Source organism: Agelaius phoeniceus, chromosome 7 (genome assembly GCF_051311805.1).
Source record: "Agelaius phoeniceus isolate bAgePho1 chromosome 7, bAgePho1.hap1, whole genome shotgun sequence".
NCBI lineage: Eukaryota > Metazoa > Chordata > Aves > Passeriformes > Icteridae > Agelaius > Agelaius phoeniceus.
The window spans coordinates 25,243,323-25,263,767 of record NC_135271.1 but is presented as its reverse complement, the minus strand read 5'-3'; the positions used below and the strand labels follow the sequence as shown (position 1 = coordinate 25,263,767).

Below are 20,445 nucleotides of genomic sequence, written 5' to 3'. Positions count from 1 at the left end.
CGGCGCAGGCGCGCCGAGGCCTTTTCCCGCGGCGGTGGCGGTCGGGGCTGGCGCGCCGTGTGGGCCGCGCGCCGCCGCCATGGGCTTCGGGGACCTGAAGTCCGCCGCGGGTCTCCGCGTCCTCAATGACTTCCTGGCCGATAAGAGCTACATCGAGGGGTGAGAGGCGGCGGAGGGGGTGCCGGGGTGCGGGGAACGTGAGTCAGGCCTGGCGGAGCCAAGCGGTGGGGACGCGGGAGGGCCCCGAGTCACCCCGGCAGCTGCACGGGCGGCGCTGCTTGGTGGCCGCCGCTGCTCCACGTGTTCCTTGAGCAAGGGAGGTAACTTGGCTCGTTCTCCGCAGGTACGTTCCTTCCCAGGCTGATATAGCAGTCTTCGAAGCGATCGCTGGCCCGCCGCCTGCAGAATTGTTCCATGCTCTCCGGTGGTACAATCACATTAAGTCCTATGAAAAGCAAAAGGCAAGGTATGGTAAAACTCCGAAGCTGCAATATCTCCCCGAACTAGCCTACAAGTTACTGCAATTGTTTCTTCGAGTTTAAGCAAAACTGGTTTCCAGTGGCACCACGTGGCATTTTGTGCTGTGGAGCACACGCAGCTCCAGAAGCAGGCCAGATCTCTTTGTCAGTACGGAGGACAAGATTAATGATTTGCAGTACCGAAGGACATGGAAACAAAAGGAAGAGATATGAAAGGAAATAGTATCTCTTTTCTCGTTTAGTGGTTTTACGTGTTCATGAAAGGTGCTGTATTGACATCCGTGAAGACTGCAGGCTTCTCTGAAAAAGTACAGCATAGGGAGGGTCAGTATTGCTACCCTGCTTCATCTGAACCTCAGTCCTCTTCGAAGGAGACACTTCCAAACGTGGGTGGCTCAGTACGCTTCTGAAGTTTTTATAATCCTAAAGGAGACTGAGATTCTCAAGTGGTTTCACAGAGTGGTTTTTTTTGGAAACTGTTTAGGGGTCCTGAAATCCAAAGCTAGTTTTATGGCTTCAGTAACAGCCATTTACATTAGCATTACAATTATGAGGTTATTGTAAGATAGCAGGTCTATGTGAGCTGCTAGAGCAGGTAAATTCAGGGAGTTCTGGTCCTTTGTCTTGAGAGTAAGGCTTTAGGGTAAAGTGTTGGTTAAAACATAGGAAAATAGCAGTTACCTTGTAGTAATGTGTTTTCAGTAACTTACTAGGTTTTAAACAAGTGAAAGTAGTTCTAGGGACCCAGGAACAAGTAGTTGGTAATTCCTCCTAGGCAGAATATCGTGCAGATAAAGGATTCCAACAAGAAAGCTTTTCCTATCCATGTACTTGACTAGGCAGGATCATACCAGCTTTGATAAGCTACAGCAAATCCCATATTCACAGATTACTTGGCTGGCATGTCAGGAGCATTGGGGGCTGTCTTTCACTAAGTTCTGATTTCAAGTAGCAGAATTAGATTTTTGCTCTTTATAGCACAAGTTTTTCATTATAAATGCATTTGTAGGTGCATTGATAAACTGGCAGTGATTATATTGAGATTTGATGAGGTTCCTAATTACCTGCATTTTTCTTTCAGCTTGCCAGGAGTAAAGAAGGCTTTGGGAAAATATGGTCCTGCTGATGTTGAGGATACCACAGGTGCGGCCACAGATAGCAAAGATGATGATGACATTGACCTTTTTGGATCTGATGATGAGGAGGTACTTGTGACCTTTTTGTATTATTATTGCTTATTGCTTTTCAGAAATAACCACATAGGCAGATGTTCACCTTGACCTAGTTGAAATTACTTACGTTTCTGACCTTGCAATTCTCAAGTGTAGCTATCTTTGCAGAATTGGAAAGCTTGGAAGGTAAAAACTCAAAAGTTAGAAAGCAATGGGCTGGAGTGGGGTGAACTGTCTGACTTTGACTGGTTACATGATGAGTAAAACAAAAAATCACCATCTTTCGGCTGACAGGTGTGATGATTTGTTTTTATCTGAGTAGATGCCAGTCAGTTTAGTAGTGCTTTGGAGATGTGGAGGTTTGGTGCTTTTCTGTAACTGCAAATTTCTCTTTCAGGAAAGTGAAGAAGCAAAGAAACTGAGGGAAGAGCGTCTGGCCCAGTATGAATCAAAGAAATCCAAAAGTATGTGTGCTAAGAGCTTTCTAATCTTTATGCCTGAGTTAATTTTAATGCATTGGGGCAGGATGGCTAGAAAGACTAATTAACTATAATAATAGATCAGCTTGACTGGAATGAGACAGGAGTAATTAGCTTCACTTGGATTGCCAGTGAGCTCAGCCTTCCCATAGCAAATAGGAATGTTAACATGCTTTTTGTTATGGTTCATACACTCCTGCTTGTTCTTTCCAGAGACTGGGCTTTCTACATACATGGAGATAAAAGTTTAGAAACTGCTGCAGTACACAAGTTACTCCACAGCTACTGGTCTGGAACTGTTCAGAACTGTAGCAGTTGCAGTATTCCCTCTGTGGAAAATAAACTGTTACACAGCATTAGGCTCCTTCTCAGATGATCTGAGAAGGACTTCCTCTGTAACAAACACTGCCATCTACTTAAATCTGTGTATACATAATGTATCTGCATATTGAACCTTGAGGTGTATACAGCTGCAGTACTTAGAAATCTGTGTGGGTACCAGAGGCCTGTCACAGCAATGTGAGCAGGTTCTTGTTCATGAAATTAAATAAGCTGCTCTAGTAAAACCAGTTTGCAAGTATATTCATGGGTTTTTGGAAGATGCCTATCTTTTCATGGTGATTTTCTTCCCCCAGAACCAGCTGTTGTTGCCAAGTCATCAATCCTGCTTGATGTGAAACCTTGGGATGATGAGACAGACATGGCCAAACTAGAGGAGTGTGTCCGAAGCGTTCAAGCGGATGGCTTGGTCTGGGGGTCTTGTAAGTGTGGGGAGATTTCAAAGCAGGGAGAGGGAGAGGGCAGGCCCTTGGGATAGAGTATGAGTAGTGGGACTTGGAGTCACTGCTGATCTGTGAAATGTAGGCAGCTGTAATGGGGGAACTGCAGTACTTCAGTGTCTTTACATGGTCAGAAAAGGTGTGTTAGTGCAGTGGCTGGTAAAGATTCAAATACAGGTTTTAAAAGCTATAGGACTTAAGCTCTGCTTTCCTGCATCTCCCTGTACAATTCCTGATGCAGCAAACAAACACCTTTACCTGCCCACATCACTGGTTTGGAAAGGGGTGGAGGTCCACAGAAAGAAGCTTTTTCAATCAGTTATAATGAATACTGGGTTGTTAATTAGATGGTCCATAATGTGGACCAAAGGCTGTTTTTATATATTCCTGCAAATTGCTTTAAGAGATTCCACCAATAAAGGAGTACTAAATGTGGTGGTTTTTTTTGTTTTGCAGCCAAGCTAGTACCTGTTGGCTATGGTATCAAAAAGCTTCAGATCCAGTGTGTTGTTGAAGATGATAAAGTTGGAACAGATATGCTGGAAGAGAGAATAACAGCTTTTGAAGATTATGTACAATCAATGGATGTAGCTGCTTTCAATAAGATTTAAGTCTTGATATACCTAGAATAAATGTTGTTGCAAAAAACGTGCAGTGTCTGCGCTTGTTTCAGAATCTTACAGTAATCCAGCTCACAAATGTAAGGTTTTCTTAATGGATAAACTAAAAGCCAAAACTGAATTTTAAGGTTGCTCTGACACCTCACTGCAGTATCCAGGAGCACAAGCAGAGCATCACTTCAGAGTTAACATGACCATGATTTTAAAATACTGAAATGCTCTTCTTCCATCTGCAGAGGAAATTGCTGCTTTGGAAATGTCTGGGATTCCTCTGGAGGGGAGGGATGGTTTTAAGGGAAAGGAACAGGGCTCAGTCAAAGTGCATTTTTTAGTGAGTAAACAGTAATAAATTCCTTTTGTTTAGTTAGGATGGTGAGTAACCAAATATACCACAGCCTTTGTTGACAGCTAAAACCCCAGTGAGAGAGAGAAACGAAGCTGAAGCTAAGTTCAAAGTGACTTGCAGTGCCCTAGAGATAAGGCCTGAGGCTACCCTGCTGCTTTCTCACCTGTTCTGTGACTTGGAACTTTTTTTTTTTTCCCTTCCTGAGGCTTGGAAACATTAGCAATGAAATTGCGTGCAGTTTTGTGTGTTAGTTAACAGCAAGGAATGCTGCCGAGGAGCCGCTGCCGTGCGGGCGGTGCCTCCGGGGGGCGCTGCGAGCCCAGCGGTGCCGCGGGTGCGCAACCGGGAGTGGTGCGCGGGCTGCAGCCACCGCAGGCTCTGCTTCACCCACACGAGAAACTCCTGCTCGTGGCTTAAACAAGGAAAAAGCAGCTGAAAATGCAAACACATTAAAGGATATAAAAAGTAGTGAAATTAACAGCAGTTTGAGTTGTTTACTCAGCTCCAGATTGGTTTCTAGATTGATTTGGACATTGCATTTAGTGATTGAAGAACCAGCAGGAATAAATCCCTAAAACTGTCTATAGAAATGATACAAATGTAGAAGCTATCAAAGTTGTGAAGCTCCTAAACAAATTCATAATTCTATGCCTTGCATTGGACTGACAGGATTTATTGTGACTATGAAATGGAATCCTTTTATGTGCCACATTGGTCACTCTGAGATGAAGATGCCCAGTGTCAGAGTCTGACAGCTGCATCTTAAGTAACTCTTTTTGTTGTTTTTTTCACAGAGCATCTGTGTGGTTATCTGGCACAGCAGGTCCTCTTTCTCCCTGTTTAAAGGTCTGCCAACTTCAGATTATGTAAGAGCTTTGTTTATAATTTGTCTCAGAGAAAAATCTGCTTGCTAGAGGCTTAAAGCATGATTAAAGATCTGAAAGTGAGTATTGTTACAGGCTCACTTGCCACCTTCCATAAGCCTAATTCCTGAACAGTACCCTTTCTGTGGCAATTCTCTAGCTGTTGTTTCTGCTAAATCATGGAGCTTAGTTTCACCAATTCTGTCATGATGCTGTTAAAAGCAAGAAATTGGCAAGCACCATATCAGACAAGCAAATTATTAAAAATTCTGCCTCAAAAATATAGGTTTTATTATCTTGGCCATCACTTTTTCTAACCTCCCCTTCAATGTGCTGCTTACCTTGATACTCTTTTCTTGACTTTCAAATTAAAGCCCTAAGTGGATAAAATTGTTTGATTTATAGATGATAACTTTGTTAAAATGCAGCACTGAGTCATCCATGTGACCTACCAGACTGGATTTATGTATCTTACGTTTATGCTAAACATGCACACACAAACTCTTTGGTTCTTAAAATTTCTTGTGTGTGTTGGGTTTTGGCAGAGGTTTTTTTTATCCTGATATTAAAAAGAAAGTTGCACAGAAACAAAAGAAACAAAAAAATCAAAAAACCCTAGAGAGCACAGTGTTCCCAGTGAAAATATAGGTAGGTGTGTGGGCAAGAGTATTCTGCTCAATGCACATATATTTGTGTTAGGTGTTTTTGGGTGGTGTTTGGGTATGAGCTGGTATATTACTGTGTCATTGTGCCTATGAAAAATCAGCACCCTGGAATAAATAAGGCAAGTATCCCAAGTGCACCCCATAACAGAGGGATCAGTAGAAAATTCCATTACTTCAATATGCTCTATACAGGAATACTGGGAAAACAGTTTGAACAAAACTAATCTACATAAAAACCTTCAGAAACACAAACTGTCCAGGAAGAAGATAAAAGTAACTAGAACCTGTCCATTATGAAATGTGTCAATAGCTATTTCTGTAGTATTTCTTTGCATGATGTCACAGGTTCCTTTCCTTTTTCTGGCCCTTTTTTCCCATTGTGGTGAGTCAAATGAGCATTCCTCAGTCCAAGCAGCATAGAATTGTTGGTATTGTTTTGGAGACTTTTTGGAAACTGAAACTTAGAGCATTATCTGTTTTGTTTAGATATCTTGAATTACTCTTGAAGAAATGATTGAGATAGTTCTGTAACTGATCTTGGTGTGAACGGTAGCAGTTACACTGCACAATTATTAATCCACCTAATGCCATAGATCAAGGCTGATTTTGGCTTTTTTCAATTCTACCCTCCGTCTTCCTCCTGTCTGCTTCAGGCCACACTTTTTGATCCTTTATGCAAGATGGGACATATATGCTCCCCCATTTGAAAATCTAGTCTCTGTGCTGTACATAGGAACATGTGTGTGCACACAGCTGAAGAAACCTGACATGATCCTTAAATCCCATACTAGAAAGGGCCAGGACTTGATTTCACCTTCCAAAATCTTTGGGAAGGAGCTGTTATAAGAAAAGCCAGTCACCACACATTGCTGCTAAGAAAAGCAAATGATTATGCTCTTTGGAAACAAGGAAATTTTATTATTTCACTTGTACTACAGCCAGGAGAGTACATCATTCTTAGAAAGATGTCAGGGAACATGTGAAGAAAAACTGCAAAATGTTTGATTTAGGCCCATACAGCAGCACAATGCCAAAATATTATGATGAGCAACTATGTACCAGGCAGCAAATGACTCAAAGGAAGAATGCTGCTTACCAGCTTTTCAGCCCAAAGGGAAGTACACTGAAATTCCACTGATCCTGCCTGACTCTCAGACTCTGAAACCAGAGACCAAAGAAATAGTTACAGACCACAGTCAGGCTGTTTCTATTTGTGCAGCTACCAATATTGGATGTGCTCATGAATATATATATATATATTTTATACAAAAGCAAATCTATTTACATATAAGGCCTCAATCATAGCATAAATGCTACTGTGTTGGCAGGCCATATAAACTAAGTAAATTATCTGAAAGGCAGTTTTTTTCTATATGCCTAGGCCAATAACTAGGAAAAAACAGTTCAAATTTACCCAAAGCTCTATGCTTTTACTTGCAGTAGAGTTTTGTCCCACATTCAACTTTTTAATTAAGTGGTATTGCATCAGAAATTGGTTCACTCCACATAGCATATATACATTTGCATTGGTGCATGTGTGATTCTGCAGCAAGCAACAAGTTGTAACAGAATACAGCATAACTGGGACTACTTCATCTTTCTTATGGGAGTGGACTCCATTTCCTGGATGAACTATCTTGCCTCTAATTTGGAAAAAAAGCCCAAATTTGGCTACAGACTTGGAACAGAATACTAATGAATTCACTCCACCCATTTTTTAGGCTTGACATTAAAGCAAACAAAATGTTATATTATTTCTTTACCTTTGCTTGAAAGAGGAATAAAGAGCCATCAATAGTTGTAAACCTCTGTAGGACTAAAATTTTAAACATAGCAAAAGAAACGTGGCACAGAAACTGTAAGAAATATTTTCACTAATTCTTTGTACATTTTGAATGAGCCTAATATGTATATGAAACATCTGCTCAGTATTTTGTACCCAGCTAGTGCTAAAAATACAGTAAGTGACCCCAAAACACAGGGTCTCCTAGTTTTGAGTATAAGATAAAGAGCAGTGGAAGAAGACAGGTTTTATTTCCATATTTTTCTTTTTTTGACAATAGAAGGCAGCAATTCAGTGTTCTCCATCTTGGGATTCTTCTCCAGCTGCAGAGCGGAGCCACTGACAGCTTCATTTAGGTGAGATATAGCCAGGGGATTCCTCCTTGGGGCAGTAGTAGGCAATGAGGAGACTCATGACCCGGTGATGTATGGCCACAGCCTCTTGGATGAGAATGCCTCAACCAAGAGTTGTATCAGCAATGGCAAGGAGGAATATTTTTATTATGTGTTCTTTTGATATCAATGAGGTATGGAACCACAGCAAACCAACAGGATCACAACAACATTCCTCAGCAAAAGCCCAGTTAGAGTAATTCCACCTATGCTGATAACTTTCAGTTCAGGCCGTACGTGCATTGCAAGGGCACACATCCAAATCATGCGTGCCTTAAAAACCTTTCCATTAAAGCAGCAAATGCAATGAAGCCAGCTGTTTACAGAAAACTGTCTGTGCAAAGATGCACATCTGACTGGCAGATGTGAAGTCAAGAACACCTCCAAATCTCCTGTCAGCTCCTCTGGGGAGAGCTGCCGGCACGAGCAGTCACTGGGCAGTCTCACAGCAGCGCGCGGGCGCGTTGTCCGAGCTCCAGAGCTGCTCGCTGACCGTGCCCGAGCGGCTCACCTCCCACAGGGCCAGCTTCAGCACCTCAGACACCGTGCTCTTCACCTGAGCCTGGAACTTCTTGCTAATCAGTACATAGAGGATTGGGTTGAGGCAACTGTTGATGAAACCAAGGCCAGTGGAGAGGGGAATGCCATCCTGCAGTAAGTCATGCAGGTTTTCATCATGGTGAGCAGACAGTTCCACAATGCTGAATATATGATATGGTGTCCAGCAGACAAAAAAAGCTACAACTACAGCAGTGATGGTCCAGAAAAGCCTGCTAGAAGTCAGTACAGTTCTCCTCTTCACTTTGATAATCAGCAGTGAGTAGCAAATCACCATGGTCACTAAAGGAAAGAGGTAACCAAATGCAAGCCTCACCCAAATGAGGATGTGATGTGTCAGCAAAATAAGTTCTCTGTCATGCACATGGAAGTTGTTGTAGCAAATGGTGACATTGTTGAGGACTGTGGCTGTGTCTCTAAAGTATAAGGCAGGGCCACCAATAATTGCTGCTGACATCCAAATGACCCCACTGAGAATGAGGGTGTTCTTTACAGTCCTGTACTTGTAGGAAAAGACGGGGTGGACGAGGCGGATGTAGCGGTCAAGGCTGATGAATGTCAGGAAGAAAACACTGGCAAACATATTAAGTAGTGCAATGAATGAGTTCATTTTGCAGAGCCACTTCCCAAAGGGCCAGTGGAAGCCCATTGCCACATATGTAATATAGAGGGGCAGGAAGAGAACAAAAATGAAATCTGCAATGGCCAGATTCAGGAACCAGAGTGTGGAAACAGATTTATCCCACTTAAAGCCCATAAACCAGATGACAATGGCATTACCTGGCACTCCCAGCAGAAATGCCACACTGTAAAAGAAAAGGGAAATAATATGGGCAATGCTGAGGGAGGACTGGGGTGATTCATCTTCCTCAGACAGATCGTAGAAATAAGAGTAGTTCTCAAAATCTTCAAATGTCATGTTGCAGAGTGGCTTTCTGGGGAAGAAAAGAAATTAAATGGTCAAAGGAGAAATGTTTTACTGCACTGTAAATAGTAAACAGGAATTCTTTCAAGTTTTTGATCATGAACCAAAAACATTGCCTTAGTCTGGCAAATCTGTCACTTTTATCTGTCACTTTTATCTGTCAGTTGCTAGCACAAAACTCCTGAAGAAATTTGGTCACAGGCATTTCAAGAAATGTTCAAATCAAAAAAGAACTTGAGATATTCAACAACTGCTTTCCTTACATTAATTTCTTAACAGACAGCACTGAGGACAGTATCACTGATAAATTTCTGGGAGACCAGATGCAAAGTTTTATTGAAGTAGGATTGTGCTGTTCTTTTCTGGTCAGGTTTCGTACTTTAGTGCTCTGTTCCTATCTGAAGCAAGTTTTATGCATTATATCTGTCTAAAATCAGAGGAGCATTAGACATCTATGTAGGAAAAAAAAATCACTTAAAATGTCAGAAAGCCATCTTCTATAAAATTTCACCCACCACCCTGCCTCAAATTATAGTTAACAAAATGACAGACAGCAATTTCTCCGAAAACTAAAAGTTCATGGGTTTATTCATCTCTTTCATATATGTCTTTGTATCAAGAAATGATGACTTTCAGGCCCATTTAACATCTTAGATTTCCCTAATACATCAAAGAATGTGGAGAAAGAAATACATAGAACATATTGCAGGTATAATACACATCATGGTGTGTTATACCTTCCACTAGTGAGCTGAGAAACAGGTAATAGATGAAAGAAAGTAAAGCTTCCCATGAACAAAAAACACACTGTAAGAGCTATAAATGGAAATATTTGTGTGTCCTTTTTTTAAGACAATTATAGGATTTTCTCAGTTTTCTTCTCTTCCAAAAGCTTCTGGAACTTGCAAGTACAGCATGATTTTTTCACATAGAAATTCTCTCTGTGGGTGGAAGGGAAGGTGAGGGGGAGGAAAAGTGCAATTTAAACCAAAACAGAGGGGAGGAAAAAGAAATTAATGGGAAAACAGACAGGAAACAGAGTTTATACAACAGAAAGAAAAGCAGTCAGAAGATATTTCACAGTATTATTTCACTGTGTTTAGTTTGCAGTATAGACAAAGCTGCAGCACATCACAGGTAGCCACAGTCAGATAAAACTCTCTGCAAAGAACAAAAAACTATTCTTCAAAACTCTGTTATCATTTAAAGCTGAATAGTTTGGCTGGGCTCAGCAGCACTTAACACCTGTGCCTGAGAGCAGTCAATTAGTTCTACTATGATTTATCTTACTGCTGAATTTCGGAGCGCTATCTCCATTCCTACACCAAAATTCAGCCCGTGCTTCTGGAACTCAGCCCTGCATTCCTGCAATGCCATTAATTACAGCATGCTAGGGACAACAGGAGAGGGGTCTCCAGAGCACACTGCCTGCACAACCACATCTGCAAACTCGTATTCCTGTACTTACCTTTGCTCCAAAAAGTAGCTCACTCGGTTTGAAAGGATTACTCACACCAGTGAAGCTACGCATGTGCACACCCATTAGCAGGATTAGACTTCTCATTTGTAGATGGATAGACAGGGAAAGGAAAAAAAGGTTGTGTAATTTTATATCTCTTGATTAAAAAAATATGTAGTAAGAGCGAGCACAGCCTGTTCTGTCAAGAGGCTATAATAGCATTTGTGATTTACATCAGGCTGAAAGAATGTTATTTGGTTTGCTGTCCTGATAAATGATACTTATTGGGCTGCATTTATGTAATTACATGCCCCTTGGGGGTGGATTCTGCATCAAATACCACTACCACCCATCTGAGTAATTTTTTCAAACAGCTTAACAGCTGCTGAGAGAAGAGCATAAACATGGAGCAGTACCATTAACATCTGGAACATTATATTTGGACAGTTTCAGAGGACAGTCAGATTAACAACTGGATTTTTAAGTGGGTTTGCCCATACAAAATACTACCTTCAAATCAAATTTATACAACTAAACAAAAAAAAATTTCCAACTATAATGACAAACATTTGCCTACTGCCCAACTATGTTAATTTTTTATTTAGCATTTTAAAGATGATGTATCGCAGGACAAAAAACACATACCCAAATAAATACCAAATATTTCCCAGGCCTCCTGTAGTTTAAAACTCCAATGAAAGAGCACACCTTTAGAATGCAATTTTTTTTCCAGGCTTATATTTGTCCTTCTCTCTAACTCTAGTCTTCAATGCAGGGAGTCTTCTTTAACAGTGGGAGTAAAAAAGCAGAAGGAACATTGTTTACCACTGCTCCCAGTGCACAGATGCTGAAATTAGACTCTATGGCTAGGGCTCAGCAAAGACTGCCAATTACATTTGCAAAGCCCAGAAATTTTTACTTCTGACATTGACATATATGAAGCACTTCTATAGCCAGACTCGTGGTGTTAAGCCCTTTCCTAAAAAAGATAAGCATTAGGTGATTGTCAGTGGAGTTATACTGGATTACATCAGTGAGGACACAGATTTTTTTCATTAACCATAATTCAGCAGGGATGTTTCTCTGTGGTCCTGAAACACATTATCTCTTAATACATGACTCTGAAATTAATAAATTTCCAGAGTCAAAACTGTCTTGCAGTTCAAGTCTAGGTCTTGTGAAGAAATCTAGTTATATTCCTTATTCTGTCACTAATTTCCTGTATGATCTTTGACAAATGGCTTACTTTCCAAGCTGGAAAATTCTCACGAATGTGTTTGCAAATTGAGGCTCAGTAGAGAAAACAATACTTTCAGAGAGCAGTTTCTGCTTGGCTTTAAGGCAAGTGCTAGTGAGGGTAAGGGAGGTTTGGTGCAGTTCACTGGCTCAGTGTCTGCCGGTCTGGGGAGCCAGTGCATGGAAAACATTTTTTAATAAACAGGAAAGTGTGGTTAGGGGCCTGCCAATAAGCCTTGGGAGCAGCCACAGGTTACAGAACAGTGTTCTATTGCATATGGATTAATATATCCAAGTTTAGATTTCATCCTGTCCTTTTTTTTTAAATTTTATTTTAAATAGTAAACACCCTGTGTAAAGTGTACGCATAGCAGTTGTTTGACGAGTCCATTCCTGTTTGCTGAGCCACAAGCAGCTCTGAAAACTGAGCTTCCTTGATTCAGTCACTTAATTATAAAAATAGTTGACCAGGAGGTTTCATTTCCTGTCCTCTTCTGTAAAACAGAAGTTAATTTCTAAATGACTTTATAGGAATATAACAGGATGGCTCTTGGGACTTTTAGATCTTAGGACAGAAAGCAGAATTACCAAGAAATACAGATCATCAGAAATATTTCTAAAATACAAAGCCACAGAACTGCTGAGAAGAGACTTCATCACATGTTGCATGAACAGTCTTTCTCTGAATTTCAGCAGGGAATTACAGACTTGGATCTCAGTGGACATATTCACAGCTTTCTACTAAAAGTACTTAGAGTTCATGTCCTCTGCCACTATTATACCTAAGCCATAATGACAGCTTCAAGAAATGGTTAGATCTGCCTAAAATAGAACAGCTCTTGTCACACTAAGAATGGCCTTAGAGTTATGACATGGGACAGTACTTTGGAACCTATTCATGGCAATGCCACAAGCATCCTGTTTGGCCAGGGGAAGTCGTTTGACCCCTCCACACCTCAGTCCTGAGGTCACTGCAACGACTTTGGAATTAAATTACATTGGGCTTTCAGTTTAAAATAGAAGAAAACAAACAAAAAAGTTGCAATTTCCATCCACTTCACTTGAAGCAAAATCCTCCTGGGGGTTCAAAGTTCCCTGGGCACCACACAAGTTAGGACCTAACTGAATTACACTGGCAGGCTTTACCACAAATTCAAGCTCGGCCCACACAACCTCTCTCTCTCTCACATTTGGTCCTCATCACTTTTGAATTTTACAGAAAGGTCAAAGGGAAGACTTTATTCATTGTCTCTGTTAGTTAAAAGTTAACACAAATAATTGAGTGGTAGTCCCCAAATCTATTTTTTCAGGGTGACAAACAGTGTTAAAGCCTTTGGCCAGCTAAATTGGTTTCAGAGGTCACAGTAATGGGTCCTGACTTACTAGGAAAATTATGGTTTGGAGGGTTGGCTGTCTCAACAGTTCAGTTCATAGAGGAAAGATATTACACAAACCCTCCTATCAATGTCTTTTTGAACAATTGTGAGGACATCACATTCCATGTGTATTATCTGTGGCTAAAGGAAAGCTTATTTGATTGCATCACTTCTCTCATTTGCAAGAGTCAAAAGCTGGAGAACAACTAGTTTCACAAAAGGTCACTTAGAGCCTGCCTGTCATATTGTGGCAGCAAGCTTATCCAGGTATTGAATTCAGTTGCAAGCCCTCATAATTTTTTCTTGGAACTTTTGAGGTGACAAATTTTGAATTTATCTAGCTTCAAAAAACATAAACATGAAATCCACCTGGTAGTTTATCTGTAAAGTTCAAAACTCAGAAGGCTGAGCAAATTCATTAGAGGTACACATGTATTTATGGTAAGCACTTTACCAAGACATAGGATACATTTGAAAACAAGGAATATTGATGAAATTCAGACTGTCATAGATTCACATTTCTCCCTCAAAAGGACAAAGCCAAGATAACCACTTACCTTTATGCAGAAACATTCCTATAACAGGAGATGCCTGATATACTCATACTACAAAATTAAATCAGAGCTATGCTACAGATTAAGCCTAGAGTTGTCCCCGCAGACAAAGCTACCAGGTAAGGAGCATTTTAAACTGGTATACACAAAAGCAGAATCAAGGCTTGTGCCTATGTTCTCTTTCACAGAGATGTAAACAAACAATTGTTTTTGACCATCCTTTTAATGGTGATTAGATATATGGTACCCTAATTACTTCATATGTCATCCTGAATTCAATAATGGGTCAAACAGATACGACATGTGACTGGAAATGTTGTTTTTGAGCCACAATATAGATGTATTTGTTCTAGCAGATAAGAAAGGAATGCAAATAACAATCATTCTCCATTATGTCTCAGAAAAGCAGTGTTAGAAATGTATTTGCAATGTACTAGCAAGACATGTCCTAGAACTTAGGCCAAAACCAACTTTGTTCAAGCAAGGCCAAACATGACCCTGTTAGTCATAACACGCCACCTCATCTGTGGGATTGAAGTCCTTTGACCAGATAATAGCCTGAAAACACTTCACACAAAGTGAGTGCTACAGGATTAACAAACTCGTATAGCACAGACTCAGTTAATACTGGTAAATCTACAATTTCAGACCAGCAGTTTTGCCAACACAGAAATGTTAAACAAAAAAATGGAAAATCCAACTTTATATCTAAATAAGGCTGCTATAGTAGGAAAAGTATCACAGTAGTTCTGGCCTGAATATAAAATATCTTCCTGACAATGGTTGCAATTGAGCAGTGTCCCATTTCCACAATCAGAGACCTGATAAATTTCTGCAACCAGCAACTACATCTCATTGAAACTGATTTATTTTCAAGCTGATCCCAAGCACCAAGTCTTCCATTCCCAAAAATGACAAAGAAACCCAGAAGTCCCCAGGATATGCACTGGTGAAGGGGAGGACACTTGTGCTCTCCATCGATAGCACTTGTTTCTGCTCTTATTCCCTTCTAAAAGTAAGCTATAAGTAAGAATATAAGCTAAAAGTAATTATATAATTTTTAATATTTCTTTGGAATGTAAGGAGTGGCTGTAGCAACTGCAAATCACATAACCACAAAATTTGTACATCAGAGTCAGGAAAATGATGGGTCACATCTGTGAAACACTTAAAAGTAGCACCATTTTTAGAGAAAAAAAAATCTAATATTCTTACAAAAAATATAGACATTTAGCTAAACAGTGACACTTGAGATTTAAAAATTGCCTGATGTATTGTATATGTCAGCCCTGCCAAAGTATTTACATAACCAGTCATAATGCTTCAGTATTCATAACCCTTACTGAAATGAGGTTCAGGTGAGAAGTATAATCAGTCTGGTTGGCTGTAGAATGCTGAGAATGACCTACAGGAAGTCTCTGATCAAACCAAGTGCTAAATCCAGAGTCCCTGCCTAGTGGCTCAACCACAGCCCTGTCCGACCTTCTCAAACTTAGCACTGTCCCTTCTCTCATGGTGAAGGGCAGAAACCACAGCTTCACCTCTGGGAGACCTTTCCCTTCCTGAAGGGAGGCTCCCTTCTGTGCCATCTTGCTCCGTGTGGTGGAGGAAGGCAGCACTTACCTGGGCAGCCCCTACTGCTCCTGGTCCGTTTTCTCTGCAGGGAAGAGAAAAGCAGCCTGGATTTGCACCCTTTGCTTGCCATCCCACAGACTGCTGTGTCTCAGCAGTGCCAGGACACACCTCAGAGCCAGCAGGCACACCATGAATCCTACTGGCTGTGAGCTAACACACTGATCAAGTGTTGTTCCATGGAAGCTTCACATGTTTTCTAGTCCTCCTCAAGTGCCAGCAGGATTTTCTTTGGCTAAAAGCCACCATAATAACTACATACCTTGAGCAACAGAGATATCTGATTTTAAAAATTTAAGTGCTTCGGCTTCGCAGTGCCTGGACTGATGGGATAATGAATGCTTGCATTTCTAATTAATTATGGCTTTTTAAGGTTTTCGTGCAAAAATTACTTGGAATTTTTACTTTGCAACTGTTTCACATATTTGTGATGAAAGAATATTTTTACTAGCATTCATGTGATCATTACATGATCATGCAGCTCTGAGCATGTTTTTAAATGGTTGTACTGTTTCAACAAACACATGCTTTAACCACAACTCCCTCCAACCAAAAAATAATAAAGTGAGAGTAGAGGATACAGAGTAAATGAAGAGATTTTTTTTCTGCAGTTGACTCGGCAGACTAATTAAGGCCAATTAAACATATGTTAGACAACAGCCATTCAAAAGGCACTGCAGGGTAACAACAGGTCACTACAGAAAACATCCAAAGTAACACTCTCTCCAGCAAGATACAAAATACCTATTGAATTACAGATAAAAAATAGGTTACAATCTGCTATATTTACAGTCCTTTTAAAAAGAAGAGTCAAAAAATAACCCCAGAGAACCACAACTCATTCTTCTAATATGCCTTCTTATATCCTATTTAATTTCACAGATTAATTTCTTAGTCCCTTATTACAGTGTGCTTCGTTCTGTACTGCCCTCTAAATTGATCTCTGTTTTCCTAGGTTTATGCTACCCCTCATTTATATAACTCAGCAGTTTCTTCTAGTATAAGTGTAATATTGCTATGCTTATGTTACACTTGCATGGGCATACCAGAACATCCAATTCCAAAATACTGCTAGTACATATCAGCTGGAATGTTTTGGATAACATACTTTATTATGTCCTCACAGTTAATATTCTGCGATCACTGTGTACAGTAGATTAAGGGGGTCTACTCCTGTATCAGTGTTAGTCTAATTTTCCTACCCATACAAAGCCAAGTATTTTTTTACTTTAAGATCAAGTCTATAGTAAGTACTGGCTTTATTCCTGCAAAACTGAAAAATTCAAATTGTTAAACACAGTTTCAGGAGGACTTGATATTTATTCATTTACCTAACAGGGTATTGGGAACACTCCCCAGCATTGATAGGAATAGATAGCACCTATGATCAAGGTGTTAAATTAGGAGCTTGGAAATACTGGTTTTACAGGCTTCCCATATTACCTTTACAAATCACTTCTCACTTGACTCTGCCAGATATGGTACAACACCCTCAGTTAACATTACTCAGGTTTCTTAAATGGGCAATGGTTCTTAACATACCCAAAATATCTCATTAAAGTGATGTGGGGCTGAAACTCATTAAAAGGGCACCACTAGAAAGAAGAGATGGGAGCGTAGAAAGTGGCAATACATTGACTGTACAGGACTTACTACACATCACTTTCTCTGTCTCCTCTAGAAGGCTTCAGAAGGGAATAAAACTTGTGTGCCAGGCTCACACTTGCTGAAAGAAGCAGGTATTTTATGTTGGGAAAGTACCCAAAGGCCCTAGTCCTTGAGATCAAAGCCTCACAGGATCGAGGCACTACAGCACGTAATGAAAGACAATTCCTGCTTTGTTTATAATTAAACAGAATAAACACATACAAGAGTAGGGAAAGGAAGAGGCATATCTTGCCCAAAGCCAAACAGTAAATTTGAAGGTAAAGTTGGGAGCAGAATAACTTGCCAAAAGAATAAAGAGGCTATCTAGATAACTATCTTCAGTGGATAGAGGGAAAATATGCTAGTTCTTCATACTTGTGCCTTTTGATTCTTGAAATACATCCTTCAAGAAGTATCAAAAAGAGAGAAGAGAGCCTGGGTAGGGGAATAGAAGTAGGAGCAACAAGCCAGCAGAAATTCCTTTTGGAAAAAAGCAACCATGGGCTAATTTATGGATTTTTGCTCCTGCTTTAAGGCCCTCAACCCCTGGAACATACTGAAGACACAAAGAGTACAGAAGTAGCTGAGCTCCCCTGGAAGTACTATATGCTACCTTTGAGGAAGGACACATAACTTTTTCTTTGTGTCTCAGGAGCCCCGGGCACACTGTAAAAGTAAAAGCAATTGTGAGAGAGTTCATGTCCACATAATGACATCTCCCCTGTAGAAGCAATGTCTCTTGGACACTGCCTGCCCCAGTCACAGCAATCCCCTTCTTCTGCTGAGACCACAAGGAACTGCCCATCACAGTCAGCTCTCTTGTGCAAAGCCAGCCACAACAGAGCCCAGCACTGTGGGGAAACTGCTAGCTTCAAACTGAATGAACACAAATTAAACCACTATCAGAAATAATGACTGCAAATTAGCCAGACAAGCAGCCACCACAGTAAGAGAGACAGCTGAACTGCTGGCACATTCCATAAGACAAAATAAATAAATAAGCAAATAATAAGACCATTCAATAGATTACCATCCCCTGGAAACCTAGCTGCTGCTTAGTGCTTGGAATAGCAGAGTTATTAATACAAAATTTATATCGAATAACAGATCACAAACTTCAAGTGTCTGTTAAAAAACACAAGGAGAAGAAAATTCTTTAAGGCACCTGGCTTTATTAGGAAACAGATTCAAGTTTTCTTCTTGAATCAATCTATCAGAAATGAACAAAAATGGAAGCATTTCAGAAGTTGCTCATTTGGTTGTCAGCAGAAAAAGAAATTCTTAAAATTAAAAGAAAGAATGTATAATGCACAGGACATGGAAATTGCACTTTTCCTCTGCCCTCCCCTATGCAGTAAAAATCTGTAATCATATCCTGCCTAGGAATCCTTAGACAGAGCTTCCCTGACTTTTCCACAAAGGCAATTAGAGAATCCAAACCATAATTCATTCTCCAGAGTCAAATAACTTCCACTGTGCCACAATCAAAGAGATTCTCAGTTCAAGAGAAGTGGACTCACTTATGGCACATAAAAAATCCCTAGGATTGAATTAAAGTTGATAGGACCTCTATGCTGTCTGCCTGGCATAAATTGCTGATAATGCTTTTAATTTGGCCAGAAGTTACAGTAACATCAAACAAAATTAAATTGGGTTATCAAAATATTTGCATATTCTGAGTTCTGAGGCAGAACAAAAACATGATTGTGAAAGTAAGCTAACCTATCATAAGTAAGTTAATCCTGAAATCAGGTTCTACAAATCTGCTCTGACAGACTACTTTACCTTGACATACCCTAGTCACTCTCTTCTCCTTAGCTATGAATTAAAAAGCATTTTATATTATTCAGTGATATGACTTCATTCAGCTAGAAATCAAATGTGTTTTAATTCACAGACAATGTTCAATGTATACATGTTTTCTAAGTCCATGAAAACAGGTCTGGGATGTTGTTGGGCTTGCAAGATCACATCTGGAAAGGTGACAGGTGACAATGACACTGTTATCACTAAGTGTGAAGAGCAGGTGGAACTACCTGGAATGCATGCCATTGTGTGGTAGCATACAAGGCTTCAAATCTTATTGTCACTTCCAATACACTTACTGAAAGCTAGATACATATCCTACCTTATTCCACAATGGTTAGGGAAAACACACACACTTTCCAGCTGAGATCACAGAAATCTTACTCAATTCTGCAGAACTGTAATTCTTCAGAAGTATTCTGTTAATCTGCTATATAAGTTGAAATGATTTCCAGTTTCTGTTCTAGAATCTGTTAAGATCAGAACTGATGTATTTTTAACTAATTATACTGGAAATTGCTGTAGCTGTAGAAGACACATTATCCCTGAGCAAATAAAATTTAAATCAAACACACTAGGGAACACAGAGAGGAGAGAGATTTAAGTCAGGGTCACTTACCATTCGCTGACAGGGTAACACTCCTTGGAGTGTGTATTAACATATTCAAAAGTAATTAAAAATTAAATTCAGGCATATTTTCATACCTTTTCTTGGTGCTGGGTGGTTCAAAGTAACCTTTGAAGTAAATGAGTATCACATTATTTCTTCCAAGAAGTTCTTTTAGTCAGTATATGCTATCCCACCTTACAACATTTGCCTGCAAGTGTTGCTGCAGCTGTAGAGGCTCACTATTTAGAAGGGAAGGGAGAGAAAGATATTAAATATTAGACAGTTTGACCTACCTTGCTCAGTTCTTTGAAACAAAAGGCACAGTAAATCGGGGATCTGAGCTCTGTAGCAGAGGGAAGAATGAAATGATCTGCAGAGTTCAGAGTCACTTCAGTGTGATTCCAGCTGCTTCACTTGGCCACTGCCTTCCCTCTAATAAAGCTGCAGAATGATATAACGCCGTGTTTGTTTTCAGCTGAGGAAGTTGTTTCCAACTTCCCTTGGTTTTCTAGACCCATTTTTGAAATATTGCCACGCTGTATAATCCCAGTATTTCACCAAAAATAAATGTTAGACATTTGAATGAATCATTTTGGTCAGTGTCCAAGCAAGCAACAGATGTGGTGGCTGATGAATGGAAAGAGACCTTACAGTTGTGGGCTGCTTTTTGTTCTGCAGAGGAGAGGTTGAACAGTATTTCTTTGTAAGCACTCTGGTTTATAGAAAATAATGTTGAATGAGCTGAAAGATGTTTAAAAAGTCACAATGAAAGCATCATTTTGTAGCTGTACAGTGTGATACATTCATTTGGTATTTAGGATTCGTAGATTAATCTCCTTTTGTATGTAAGAGAGAAGAAAGATCTTCAAAACACTAATTAGTGACCCTCTCTGTCAGATAGTGTAACACTGGCCAGGAATTTGAACTGGATTTTAGGTGACTGGGCCTGACTCCAAGTTCTGTAAAGAGCCTGATGAGGTTTTATGACCAGGCCTCATGATCTCCATGTTGCTCAATTTCTCAGTCAGTAAAATGGAAATATTATTTCCCTACTATCTACCTAC

General features: G+C 40.1%; 2 protein-coding genes and 2 non-coding genes across 5 annotated transcripts; 3 read left to right on the top strand and 1 right to left on the bottom strand.

Moving 5' to 3' along the window:
- On the top strand, positions 1-3,739 carry EEF1B2 (eukaryotic translation elongation factor 1 beta 2). Its single transcript, XM_054636220.2, has 6 exons — positions 1-159; positions 344-466; positions 1,561-1,684; positions 2,049-2,115; positions 2,766-2,891; positions 3,366-3,739. Exons 1-6 carry the CDS (start codon positions 80-82, stop codon positions 3,518-3,520), a joined length of 675 nt encoding a protein of 224 aa, XP_054492195.2. The 5' UTR covers positions 1-79; the 3' UTR covers positions 3,521-3,739.
- LOC129122832 (small nucleolar RNA SNORD51) lies at positions 1,897-1,976 on the top strand. Its single transcript, XR_008534618.1, has one exon. It is a non-coding gene; the product is annotated as a small nucleolar RNA SNORD51 (small nucleolar RNA).
- Positions 2,405-2,538, top strand: LOC129122835 (small nucleolar RNA SNORA41). Its single transcript, XR_008534621.2, has one exon. It is a non-coding gene; the product is annotated as a small nucleolar RNA SNORA41 (small nucleolar RNA).
- Positions 3,740-6,298: 2,559 nt separating the features above from the next.
- Positions 6,299-19,837, bottom strand: CMKLR2 (chemerin chemokine-like receptor 2). Of its 2 annotated transcripts, none has more exons than XM_054636583.2 (2): positions 19,675-19,837; positions 6,299-9,071 (listed from the first exon to the last, which is right to left on the bottom strand). In XM_054636583.2, exon 2 carries the CDS (start codon positions 9,053-9,055, stop codon positions 8,009-8,011), a length of 1,047 nt encoding a protein of 348 aa, XP_054492558.2. In that variant the 5' UTR covers positions 9,056-9,071; positions 19,675-19,837; the 3' UTR covers positions 6,299-8,008. The 2 variants fall into 2 exon arrangements, with proteins under 2 accessions (XP_054492558.2, XP_054492559.2); XM_054636584.2 differs by lacking the exon at positions 19,675-19,837 and adding an exon at positions 10,530-10,621.
- Positions 19,838-20,445: the final 608 nt, after the last annotated feature.